Source organism: Sinocyclocheilus grahami, unplaced genomic scaffold (genome assembly GCF_001515645.1).
Source record: "Sinocyclocheilus grahami isolate Dianchi unplaced genomic scaffold, SAMN03320097.WGS_v1.1 scaffold970.1, whole genome shotgun sequence".
NCBI lineage: Eukaryota > Metazoa > Chordata > Actinopteri > Cypriniformes > Cyprinidae > Sinocyclocheilus > Sinocyclocheilus grahami.
Window position 1 is genome coordinate 149,589 of NW_015506149.1, and position 13,207 is coordinate 162,795.

General features: G+C 35.7%; 1 protein-coding gene across 1 annotated transcript in view; it reads left to right on the top strand.

The window, feature by feature from the left end:
• LOC107564908 (phosphatidylinositol phosphatase PTPRQ-like) overlaps positions 1-11,755 on the top strand; it is a 27,357-nt gene extending 15,602 nt beyond the window's left edge. The window contains exons 18-36 of the mRNA XM_016250079.1: positions 799-861; positions 945-1,131; positions 1,224-1,465; positions 2,016-2,082; positions 2,157-2,315; positions 2,971-3,190; positions 3,283-3,356; positions 4,107-4,206; positions 4,325-4,453; positions 5,459-5,485; positions 5,738-5,819; positions 6,024-6,114; positions 6,680-6,756; positions 6,869-7,003; positions 8,314-8,439; positions 8,767-8,915; positions 9,662-9,797; positions 9,918-10,041; positions 10,162-11,755. Of these exons, the coding sequence (XP_016105565.1) occupies positions 799-861; positions 945-1,131; positions 1,224-1,465; positions 2,016-2,082; positions 2,157-2,315; positions 2,971-3,190; positions 3,283-3,356; positions 4,107-4,206; positions 4,325-4,453; positions 5,459-5,485; positions 5,738-5,819; positions 6,024-6,114; positions 6,680-6,756; positions 6,869-7,003; positions 8,314-8,439; positions 8,767-8,915; positions 9,662-9,797; positions 9,918-10,041; positions 10,162-10,199 (2,226 nt within the window). The 3' untranslated portion in view covers positions 10,200-11,755. The remainder of the gene's footprint in view (positions 1-798; positions 862-944; positions 1,132-1,223; positions 1,466-2,015; positions 2,083-2,156; positions 2,316-2,970; positions 3,191-3,282; positions 3,357-4,106; positions 4,207-4,324; positions 4,454-5,458; positions 5,486-5,737; positions 5,820-6,023; positions 6,115-6,679; positions 6,757-6,868; positions 7,004-8,313; positions 8,440-8,766; positions 8,916-9,661; positions 9,798-9,917; positions 10,042-10,161) is intronic.
• The last annotated feature ends 1,452 nt before the right edge of the window (positions 11,756-13,207 follow it).

A 13,207-nucleotide genomic window follows, 5' to 3' on the forward strand; every position in this document is an offset into this window, starting at 1 on the left:
TTTTTTTTCAAAATTTGTCTATGGTTTCTAGAATAAAAAAATCAGACGAGAGAAATAAGAGCAAGCAAGAGCAAGAAAGTAATGATGCATGGCCTCTGTGAGCTTCACTGTGTTTGGAACATTTGTCTTTCAGTTCTGTTTGACACTGCTATGAAATCTCTGCAGTGTACACGGATCTTGTGAATCAGAGATGCATTCTCACGATTTTAGTTCCATACTGAAAATCAATGGCCAATGTTGTTGAAACGCTGCCTAATCCATTAGCTTTGATTCAAGAACTCTCAAGATCAACATTTTTTTCCACCCATTTTTGAGCATTTGCTTTTTGCAGAGACTGTTCTTTGGTCTACGTGGGAACAATATGAGAAGTGCAGCTTAGAGCAAACATTTATTAAGTCTCCTGAGGTGTTGAGCTACATCATTTCCCCTTGGGTTGTCATATGTATATAGCAAACCCTTTTTTTTTCTTTCCCTCTCTATGCAATGTTGTTGAAACGCTGCCTAATCCATTAGCTTTGATTCAAGAACTCTCAAGATCAAAATTTTTTTCCACCCATTTTTGAGCATTTGCTTTTTGCAGAGACTGTTCTTTGGTCTACGTGGGAACAATATGAGAAGTGCAGCTTAGAGCAAACATTTATTAAGTCTCCTGAGGTTTTGAGCTACATCATTTCCCCTTGGGTTGTCATATGTATATAGCAAACCCTTTTTTTTTCTTTCCCTCTCTATCTTTTTGTCTAAGACCCTGATGCCCCCCCTGGTGCCATATCAGTGTTTCCTTCTCCCACTGGGTTAAAGATTGTGTGGGACGAACCATCGGTCATTTCAGGGCCCACCTCATACATCATTGACATCGCTGCTGTGAGTTCATAAATTTGAGAAATCTGGTTCATCTGTTGACTTTCTGAAATGTTCCTCTTCAATTTCTCTCTGTCCTCTTTCAGTTGGATGGTTTGGGATATAACATAAGCCTAGTGCGGCATTCAGAGGAGATCAGGGCGGTGGTTGTCGGGAACCTGACTGCATTTACCCTGTACTCTATTACCATCACCGCCTTCACGGGGCAGCTTTCCAACGCTCGCACAGACGGCAAAGCATCTGAACCCATCCTCGTCAGAACCCTGGAGGACGGTGAGGATGTTTGTGCATGCTTGATTATCAGATATCCATTGAATGCATGCATGCATGACTTATCTGTCACACTCATGGTCATGTTTTCCCAGCGCCCAAAGATCCTCCCAAAAACGTGACATTGATAGTGATCCCAGAGGAAGTGACACGTGTTTATGTAACATTCTCTCCACCGGATGAGCCGAACGGAAACATCAGTGCCTACCACGTCGCCATCTATCGGAACGGACAACTGGACTTCTACATAAACAGCCTGCCTGTGATCAGCAACCCTAATAACACCATGACGGCCATTATAGATGGACTGAAGGGTGGATTCAATTACAGCATAAGGGTAGCAAACTAAAACCTAAACATTTTAGGGGCATTCACACCTAATGTTTTCCCTTGATATGTTGTTTGGTCTAAAGTGCATCTCCAGCCTCTTCCCCTACATGCACAGGTCTCTTTCTCGTTCATATACTCACAGGAAAACAAAGGTACAAAGCTGTCACTGGGGCAGTACCCCGAGGTACAAAAGCTAAAAGGTACATCTTTGTACCCAATTTACCCCTAAATAGTACATATTAGTACTTTAAAGGTACATGTTAGGACTTCAAAAGTACATGTTAGTACCTTTTGAAAGACAGCTTTTTGACCTTTTTTTCTGAGATTGAACTGAGCTGTGGTACGTTTGCATCATCCGATACCACTGTGAGCACTAGCAGCAGCTATTTAAAACCGTATCTAGGTAACAACAGAGAAGGCAGCTCCAAAAATGGAAAGCAATATTTTTCATTCCTTTGGTTTTAAATACTAAAACTTCACCTGCACAGAATGGTACTTGAAGTTGTTTATTGACTTCCACAATTAGGCCAAATGCATTTGTTTTGTGCTTGTTGCAGATTGCAGCTGTGAATGGAGCAGGTTTAGGACCAAGTTCAGAGGTCCAGGTCACCACAGGTGTTAAAGGTATGAGAAAACCAGTCAGCTGTACTATTTTCCTGAAGTGACTGCCATTTTAAGATTCTGACGGGTTTATTTAGCACCACCCAAACCGTCGAGGAGGCCACTGGCTGCTCTGAACAACGCAGGTGTCATCATCTCTACCTCCAAAACCATCACCATTGAGATGCCTGAATGTTTCTTTACAGATGACCATGGACCAATCCAAAAAGTCCAGGTCATTGTTTCTGAACCGGCAGGTATTATAAAATGACATTTAACACTAGCAATAAAGGCAATTGACACTTTAAGTAGGGCTGCACGATTATGACAAAAATCATAATTGTCAATTATTCCCTTGAAATTGTAATTGCGATTATTAATTACGATTATCACAATTTACATTGAATTATGTTTATACCATTGTTTTATGCAACTGTATGCCGTATTTTTATATGAAAATAAACAAGCTGAAAACTTTCAGTGCTTTTCTATGGTATTAAGCCTCAAATGTCAACTAAACATCAGGTTGGTTTCTTCATTAAATTATAAAAAAAGTAAAAATATGAATGGTATTATAATGTTATACTAAAACTAAAACTAAAACAATGGAAAAACCCTTAAGATAACATGTAGAAAGAAAAAAACGCATCTTAAGCACGCAGAATAACGTGAGTGGACTTTTCAACATTGATAAGAATAAGACATTATTCTTGAGCATAAATCATTTTTAATATCTGCTGAAAATTTTGCTTTGTGTCACATGAATAAACTACATTTTTAAATATATTCAAATAGAAATTACAGTTTTACCGATTTTTTGATCAAATAAATGCAGCCTTGGTGACCGAATGAGACTTCTTTCAAAACATTAGGAAGGTTTATTGTTATATTTTTTTTCTGATGTTGATGAAGTGATGGACTACGGAAATCTGTCCAACTGGAAGAGTGTTTTCCTCTACCCTACTGCGCCATACCTGACTGACGAGGGCTTCTTGAACCCAAGGTGCTCGGAGAAAGCAGAGCGCATGAGCACAAACACTAACACATACATTATAGGAGCAGATGAGAGCTGCCTGTCTGAAGATGCCAGGACACTTTGTAACGGACCCCTTAAACCCAAAACATATTATGTGTGAGTGACATATGCACACACAACTAATCTGTGTTGTAAATATTAATATTTCAATCCAGGAGTCTTTTAACCTGTTTATTTTTGTGTTGTAGGTTCAGATTTCGGGCAACAAACATCCGTGGGCAGTACACAGACTCTGAGTACTCAGATAGGGTCAGAACCGCAGGTATGGACGCAAGTAGCACACAAGGGCTGTTACAGTATTAATGCACTGAGACCAGCTGTGATGTCTCGCTCACATTTTCCCCATTTCTATTTCTAAATTATTTATCAAATACGAAAATATACTTTTGTTTTAGTATGAGATTTTATATTTTATATTTCCCCCCAAAAAACTATATGGCTTGTTAGCATTTCTACTTTTTCATGTACACTATTGCTCAAAACTTTGGGGTCAGATTTTAATTAATACTTTCATTTAGCTGGGACACATTCAATTGATCAAAGGTGACAGTAAAGACATTTACAAACTTTGCAAGTAAATAGTTTTTTTAGAACTTTATAACTCCATAGTCATCATGATTTGCAAAAACAAATGAAGCAGCACACCTGTTTTAATAAGAAATATTTTTTGAGCATCAAAAAATCATATTAGAGTGATTTCTGAAGGATCATGGGATGCTGGGATCAGTATTGATGCTGAAAATTCAGCCTTGCATCACAAGAATAAATTACATTTTAAAATATATTCAAATGGAAAACAGTTTTTTTTTAATGTAATAACATTTCACAATTTTACTGTTTTTACTGATCAAAAAATGCTGCCTTGGTGACACTTATTTTAAAAGCATTCAAAAATGTACTGTACTTGTGCTCTTATACATGTACCTTCTATAACGCTGGGCTTGTAGAACAACACATTTCATTGTGAACAAGTACTGCTTCTGCTTGGTATACATATTGACTGTGATTTCAGATGACCGCCTGCTGACCAGAGACGAGCAGATCATTCTTGGGGTCCTGCTGTCATTTTTCTTGGCGTTGTTTTTAATTCTGATTATATACGGATCTGTGAGGTAAGTTTAGTGTTGCTGTATATAGGAGTTCAGCAACATACTCAAATAGTATTTCCCCCCCAAAAAAGCCTCTGGTTTTCCTGGTTTAACAATCTAGACTCACTTTCTCCAATCCCAGGATCCACCGCAGGCAGAAGGAAGGCGGGACGTACTCGCCACGCGAGGCAGAGATCATCGAGACCAAGTTCAAGCTGGATCAGCTCATTGCAGTGGCCGACCTGGAGCTCAAAGAGGAGAAGATTAACCGGTGAGACACTGTACACAAACTGTATATGAGCAGTGGACTTTAGTTATTTGTGTTTTGTTGAGTGCTGTCAAACGATTAATCGCGATTAATCGCATCCAAAATAAAAGTTTTTGTTTCCATAATATATGTATGTATACTGTGTATATTTATTATGTATATATAAATACACACACATACAGTATATATTTTTAAAATATTTAAAATAATATATTTTATATTATATATAAATATATTTAATATAGAAACATAACATATTTTTCTTAAATATATACATGCATGTGTTTGTATTCATATAGACAGTACATAATAAATATACACAGTATACGCATGTATATTATGTAAACAAAATGTTTTATTTTGAATGCGATTAGTTGCGATTAATCGTTTGATAGCACTAGTTTATATGTGATTTTGTCTTCTACTCTCTCTCTCACTCACTAATTCACTCAATGACTCACTCACTCATTCATCTTTTCATTCATTCACTCTCACTAATCCATTCAAACACTTGCACTATCCTCTGTTCTCAGGTATTCCTCCTTTTTCTTTAGAAGGAAGGAGATTTTTGTCATCCAGTAAGTAGACAGAGATGTTGGTGTTTAGATGATGCATGATCCTATATGATATGTAGCATCACTGTTTTCGTTCGTTTTAAAGATGAAACTTTTATTTTCCCAGTTGCATGTTGTGGTGTTAGTACCTGGCATTGAATGTGTTTTATTATGAATGAATATGCCACACTAAATTATCTGCCTTGCTATAATTTGGGGCTGTTCGGTTTCATAATGCTGCTGTGTAGTTCTGCTCTGCTTTGTGTATTTGTGCCTGAAAGATCACATAGAATGACTCTCCGATTCTTTTATGTTTGTGTGTCTTCCTCTAATTAGATCGTGTGGTGAACTTCAAATAGATTAATTTCTTATTTATCACTGAAAGTGAAAAAGTAACCTAATTTTTCAGTGCAAGGCCAATTTCATAATAATTCTCTACTGTCTAATGTTCCAGGCTGCTAAGTTACAGGAAATCTCTCAAGTAAGTGAAGGAGACTTGATGGACTGATTGATATTTTATTCTCTTTCTTATATTATTTTCTTGTTTTTCTCTGTTATTGTTCAATAAATATGTGAGTCCCCAAAACAGATGATTACCCATAACCACCTGCTCTTAAGAGGTGTTCTTTAGAAATAATGCTTGCTGTAGTGGTAACAATGCTGAAGATGATGATTATTTATGGTTTTGTGGATATTTCATGCTCTGTTTATCTCTCTTTTAACACATTTCCAGGCCAATCAGTAAGAAATCATTTCTTCAGCATGTGGAAGATCTTTGTGCCAACGACAATGCCAAGTTTCAGGAGGAGTTTGCTGTAAGTTTTAGCATTAAAGTGTGTAGGTGGGTGAGAGAGAAAGTACTAGTGAACTGTAAAATGAGTTTCAGTGACACCTCGTTCTGATTGGGCACATAGAGTTATGTGCTCAGTGGCATATGACTTTGCTGAATATTTTCTATGGTTGATTGATTTTCTTCCCGGTGTGTTTAATAATTGGACGTTTTCTGCTGTGTGTTTCAGGAGCTACCGAAGCTGCTTCAGGATCTGGCCACATCAGACGCTGACCTGCCGTGGAATCGCTCCAAAAATCGTTTCACAAACATTAAACCCTGTAGGGGAAAAAAATTCATTCTGACATTGTTTACTAGCTCTCATGTAGTTTCAAACCTGTATGACTTTCTTTGTTCTGTGTAACAAAAAAGGAGAGGTTTAACAGAATGTTAACAGGCTGTCAAGCACCAAAAAGGACATAAAAGCACCTCAAATGTGTCCCATATGACTTGTGTGCTAAACTACTATTCAAAAGTAAAATACAGTAAAAAAAAAAAAAAGGAAAATTGTGAAATTATATTTCAATTTAAAATACCGGTTTTCTTTTTGATATCATTTAAAATGTAATTTATTCCTGTGATGCAAAGCTGAATTTTCAGCATCATTACTCCAGTCATCAGTGTCACATGATCCTTCAGAAATCATTCTAATATGCTGATTGTCTGCTCAAGAAGCATTTTTTGTGCAACATGCTTATTATATGGAAAAGGGCAGCTCTGTTATTCAGAATGTTTTATTTTTGTTCCGAGAAAGTCATGAAGGTTCTGAACGACATGAGGGTAAGAACATCTTTCTTTAAAACTCACCAGGCTTTCTTTATATAAACATACTTTTAACTTTTTTAGACAACAATAACCGAGTGAAGTTACTATCTGAGCCAGGAATGCCGGGGTCTGACTACATCAATGCCAGCTTCGTCTCCGTAAGTGCTTGAGATCAACCCACATATCAGCTGTCTCTCTCTTTTATACTGCAGCTCAACTTTAATTGAATTGGTCTAAGCTCCTGTTCTGTGTCTTGTCTCTGTGTCTCAGGGCTATCTATGTCCTAATGAGTTTATAGCCACTCAGGGTCCTCTGCCTAGTACCGTCGCAGACTTCTGGAGGATGATTTGGGAGACCGGGACCAAAACCATTATCATGCTCACTCAGTGCTTTGAGAAGGGCCGGGTGTGTATGTGTGTGATCGAACAAAACAATGTAGTCAATTAGATATATGTTTGTACAGTCAATCCAAAGATTATTCAGACCAGATATAATTTTTTATATCTTTTTACTAGTGGGTGCAGGACACTATAGTTCATTTATGTAAGTGAGGATAGCAAAATAAAGTAAACTGTGACAAATTATTCCCAAAAATTCTTCATACAGTGGACTACCAGTAAATATTGATAATAATTTGGGACCAAAAATTATTCAGACATTTTCACCTGACCATGTTTTGCTTAAGTGTTTTTTCTTTAATTGCTAATGCAATCTTTTTACACCACAGATTGGACAAAACTAAGCATTGCTTGGTAAATTGATATTATCTAATTGTGTACTTTCAACCTAATTCATTACATACCTTTCTATTAAAGTTATCTGACATTATCAAGATTAAGATTTTGACACAGAGTTCTTGTCATATTGTATTACCATTTTCTAAACTATAGTGAATAAACTGTGATCATGTGAGAAATGTTGAAATTTTGGTTTGACTGTATATACTCTTATATATAATCTTAAAAATATGTTCTACGGTTTTACAGTCTGATGTCGTAGGAGAATCATTGGAGTCCCGCAAAGAACAGCTTTTTTCTCTAGTTTTGATGCCATGGACTCATAAATATCATAATGTCTTTGTGAGCCACTTCATTCATAAAATATAAAAGCAGATATATTTATATTTTTCACCACGTAAATGGATTTTATAGGTTAATTAAAAGTATATATACTAATTTATACAGAGAAAAAATATATACTTTTTTTGTATTTTCTAATATAATGTATAAAACCCATTTAGATAAATTTAAATACATAAAGGATAAATATTCTAAATTTGTATAAAATATTTACTTTCTATACATTTTCTACCCACCATTACAGTGTTGTTTCATGTATGGACTTATGGAGAGATGTAAAACTTGTGGCTTTAAATATAATAATATTTTATAAATATAATATATTATAATAATAAATGTGATTTCCAGCCATCTGAATTAATTACGTTTTTTTATTTATTTCTATTGGTTATTTATTTTTTTTCAACTTGTTACACTTTTTTTACACTTAAGAGTATGTGTAATATGTACTCTGAATGCTTCCATTGTCCTCATTTATTTGTAAGTCGCTTTGGATAAAAGCATCTGCTAAATGATTAAATATAAATGTAATGTAAATACAATTAAAGCACAATTAAATAAATGTTTGACTGTGATTTGCTGAAATATATGCATTATAATGATAAACTGTAAATGTAATGTGGCTGTATGTTTCAGATCCGCTGTCATCAGTACTGGCCAGAGGACAATAAACCCGTTACTGTTTTTGCTGACATCATAATCACTAAACTCACAGAGGATGTGCATCCTGATTGGACGGTCCGGGCACTAAGAGTGGAGAGGGTAAAACATTTTGAGGTTTATTGCTAGCTAGTTGCATTTTCTTGTCCAGTTAAATGGCATCCAGTTTAATTTAAAGAAAACTCATTCCCAGAAGTATTGAGATTTTTTACTGCCACAGAAATGTATGTATCATGGGGCCGCATGCGGCATGCTTGCATGTGCTGATTGTGTAGTCAGTTCTGCATATGCATACTTGAGTACTGTATGTCTATGGCCTTATACAAGTCCAAAAATGTACAATAACACACACAGATGTGGGTGGTTAGATGAATAGATGATTAGTCCCCAGGGACACATTTAGCCCTTCCTCTCTCTTTCTCTCTCCAGCACGGAAGCTATATGATTGTTCATCATTTTAACTACACCTCATGGCCAGAACACGGCGTTCCGGAGTCCAGCTCCACACTCATCCAGTTTGTCAAAGCGGTTCGCTCACACAGAGGCCATGACAACACAACCATCGTGGTCCACTGCAGGTGCGTATATCTGCCCATTAGATTAACAGGAAGTCTTGAGGCTTTTCTCTACAGTGAGCTACTGGTGCATGTTTACGTTAGAGTCTGAGTTGCATGGAAGTCCATTTTTGCCTCAGAGTAAAAGAAAAAGCTAATTGCAACTTCATATCACACAATTGTGACTATTTTTTTATTTTGCAGTTGCAAGTCATGATTGTGATTGTGTATTATACAATGTGACTTTATATCTCACAACTGATACTTTATATCTCTCAGATAGGCCTCAGGCTAATTGACTTTATATCTTGCACATTAATTTATATCTCATAATTACAACATTATTTCTGAGAATTCTCTCTCAGTTTCTATACTTGTCTCACATATTTTCTTATTTTAAACTCTCACAATTACCATTTTATTTTATTTTACAAAACAAGCTTCAATTGGACTGGCCAGTGTTATTTTAGTATCATTAAGACACTACTGTAGTTTATATAATATAAAGTATATTTAATAAATATTTTCATTTTCATTTTAGTTTTAAAGTTTTTGTAATTTTTTTTTTCAACACTAAGTTGCTCTATATGTAGTTTTTATTCATTTTTTCAGTTTTAGAATCTAGTTATTTCAGTACATAGTAAGATTTATGATACAGTATGTGTTAGGATTTATTTAAAGTGACATATTTTTTTTTCATGGTCTTAGTTTTACATACAGTATACAGTATGTAAATTTTATACACATGTATGTAATGTCTCTATGTGCAGTGCTGGTGTGGGCAGGACTGGAGTGTTCATTGCCCTGGATCATCTCATTCAGCATGTGAGGGATCATGATTTTGTGGATATATATGGCCTGGTCGCAGAGCTACGCAGTGAGAGGATGTGCATGGTGCAAAACCTGGTAAACCTATTTAAAACCGACAGATTTCACTTTATATTGCGAAAATAGTTCCGTCTCTGTAGACTTGTGTGAGATGATCATGTTCTCTTGCTCAGATATTTATATCTGCCTCTCTCTCAGGCTCAGTACATGTTTCTGCATCAAAGCACTCTGGATCTGCTGTCTGCAAAAGGAAACAGTCAGTCCATATGGTTTGTAAATTACTCCGCTCTGGAGAAGATGGACTCGCTGGATGCAATGGAGGGTAAAATACATCCTACATTCAATGACTTGTGCAGTGCAGTGAAGGCAGGTGGTTAAAGATCTCTGTCATTCTTCTGTTTTGTCTTGATGGAAACGTGTTTTGTCATGTTTGTTCTCTCAGGTGATGTAGAATTGGAATGGGAAGAGACTACTATGTAACAGGGACACCGTTTCCTGTCAGTCTGATGGTTGTGAGGAGACACTCATTAAAAATCCAGACACTGGGACTGTGGACCCTGGGGCCAAACACGCTAAGCAAAGGATAAACGAGGAATACAAGTACTTCAGAAGCAAACTGGAATATTCTCGCCTAAATGGATTGTCTCTGTCTCTCAACCTCTCATTTGCATCCACCAGACAGCCTCATCCATCAAAGTTTTTTTCTAAAGTTCTTCTGTAATTATTTTATCTCGCCCTAGAATGTGGTACACCACCTACTTATGGACTCAAAATGGATCAGACTCTAAAAATATGTCTGTTTCTTAAGGAAGTAGGAATATTCAGCAGTCAGGAGTGAGAAATGACAGGGGTTTTATGTCCTGTAGTCAAATGTATTATTAATGCAATTATTAGGGATGAGAGTCATAAGTATTTTTTGCTAAATGGTTCTCTTAATGATTCTTTTGGTAATTTTTTATTTTATTTGGACAAATTATAAGATTATTTTAAACAGAACAGTAATTTATTTGCATGTATAGAACATATCCTTACACCGAGAATGAAAATTATAACTATAACAATACATCTACAACTCCACATCAACAAAGAATGACGTTGTGCTTATTCTAAGCACTGCAGTGACGTTCTGTGAAAAAGTTGCATTGATTTGGAATATCTGTCAATGTTTTTATCGTTTATCTGGAAAAATCGCTCTGAAATAGATTCCAACGATACGGAAGTCCATGCTGTTATCGTTAAAGTTAAGTGGACTCTGCTATTCTTTTAAGACCCATTCACACCAAGAACAATATGAACTATATTAGCGTCCACACCAACGAACAATAACGTTCTGTTTTTATAAGCACGCTCTGCAGTAAATATAGTCTACCGCTTTGAATGCTCGAGCTCTGTGAAGTCGGATGGATTCTGATGGGCCGTCAGTGTTTTAACGTTCATCTGCTGGAAATAATTGTTCTGAAAGTGGTTCTAAATATACCGTTTCTCAGTTCAAAACCTAATTGTTACCTAAAGTTAAGTTATCGTGTGAACTAGACACGTCCAAACAGCGGGTCATATAACGTTATGTATTACTGTGAAGCTTTGGAGCGCGTGCTTTACAGTCGGTTGGGGTTTTGTTTATTTTTATGGTTTATCAGCTGGAAAAATGCCCTGAACGTGATCCAAACGATATCTTTCCATGGCGTCATTATTACTGTTGTGGTCTGGTTTGAGGTCCTCTAAGAATAAGATTAGAACGACTTTTAAAACCACCTTATAGTTATCGTTCTTGGTGGGAACGGGACATTATGCTAGTCTAGACAGTTTAAGAGGTCTGACATGAGCGATAATTTACCCATAATGGGAGAAAATACTGCATTTCATACGGAAGTTAATGTCACGTGTATGTCTATGGTGAATATTTTTCTAATCAGGACCTGTAAAGTTTGAAAGAGATTTTTCACACCGCATCTATTCATAATCATCTCTGAAGTTTCAGACAACGGTGCTTTGTCATTTATTCAGTCTGAATGCTTTTGTTTTTGCTACCCACCTGCCATTAACTTATCCTAAAGCTGATGCAGAGTGAGGTAACACATACTTTATATGTTCATTCATTTGTAAATGATAGCTTGACAAGTCATTGATTTGTCTTTTATTGCTTTTTTTCCATTTGTTCGTGTTTAAGAGGAACTGAGTGAGAGGAAATCTGTCATCTCAAAATTGTAAAGCTCTTTCAGAACTTAACTTTTGCATAAATTATTATGAAGCCAAATGAGTGTCAGGAGATGACATATGGTTTTGTTGTGTGTATATTTGGAAAACAACAGTATTTGTGTTTTGAAATAAATATAGAAATATTGTTTTCTTCTGAAGATCATTGCAGATATTTTGACTGTCATGATTTTCACTGAATAGTATCTTAAATCATGATCTGTTCTTCACACAAAGCTATTGTATGACTTCAGAATGTAGAGCACAAGTATTTTAAGGTATGTTTATGATGCTTTATTAAAGGTTTTTGTTATTTTGGAACTTTACAGCCCCGGTCCTCCTTCGCTTTTTATATTTGAAAAGACTGATCTTGATATTGGTCAAAACTTCACCTTTTGTGATAAACAGAATGAGAGTTTGGAATGACATGAGGGTGAGTGAATGAACTTCAAATGTTTTTTTTTTCTTTCTCTTTAAATGTTTACATTAATAGAAATTGTGTAGTCAGAAAAAATCAGAACTGTTAACACACTGTTAAGAACTGTTTGAAGGTTTTCAAAATATCTGATTGTTGAAATCATTACAGGAGCTCATATTCATTGGCATTCATGAGCACCCCAGAGTGCACGGACTGTCATTCTCTGTGTGATTGCTTTGAAGAGTGAGAGCATCCAGTGTGAAAGCAGCAATTCAGGACCCTGGAGAGCAGCACTGAAAACAGAGGGAGGATGCTGGAAGAACACAAGGTCCTGCTTGAGAGGAACATTCAGGTATAGGGGATGTTTGGGGGTTAAAAAAGCAATAAGCCATGAGAGACGGTGTCTTGCTATGATTTAACCATGAATGAGAAGTGTTGTTAGGTATGAAGTAACTGCAGCAACAACAAAAAATCTTCCACAAAGTATTTAATATAGAATTGAAATGATATGAGGTCAGAGATGTACATATATATACTGTTTTATATTTATTACATTTGGTTAAGAAAATAGTTCAAAAGGTCAAAAGTGTGGGTTCAGTAGTTTTTTTTTCTTTTATGCTTACCATAGGTGCATTTATTTGATAACTATTGAAAAAAACCTGTAGAATTGTGAAATATTGTTTGAGACAATATTTATTTGATCATGCATTCAGACATTAAATATAATTTATTTGAGACTTTAGTAAATGTCTTTATCTGTTGCTTTATCTGTTTTGCTTTTAATTAGCATTAATTTTTCGTATTAATATATTTAAAGAAAATCTTACTGACCAAAAACTACAATAATATACTGTATATATATATATATATATATATA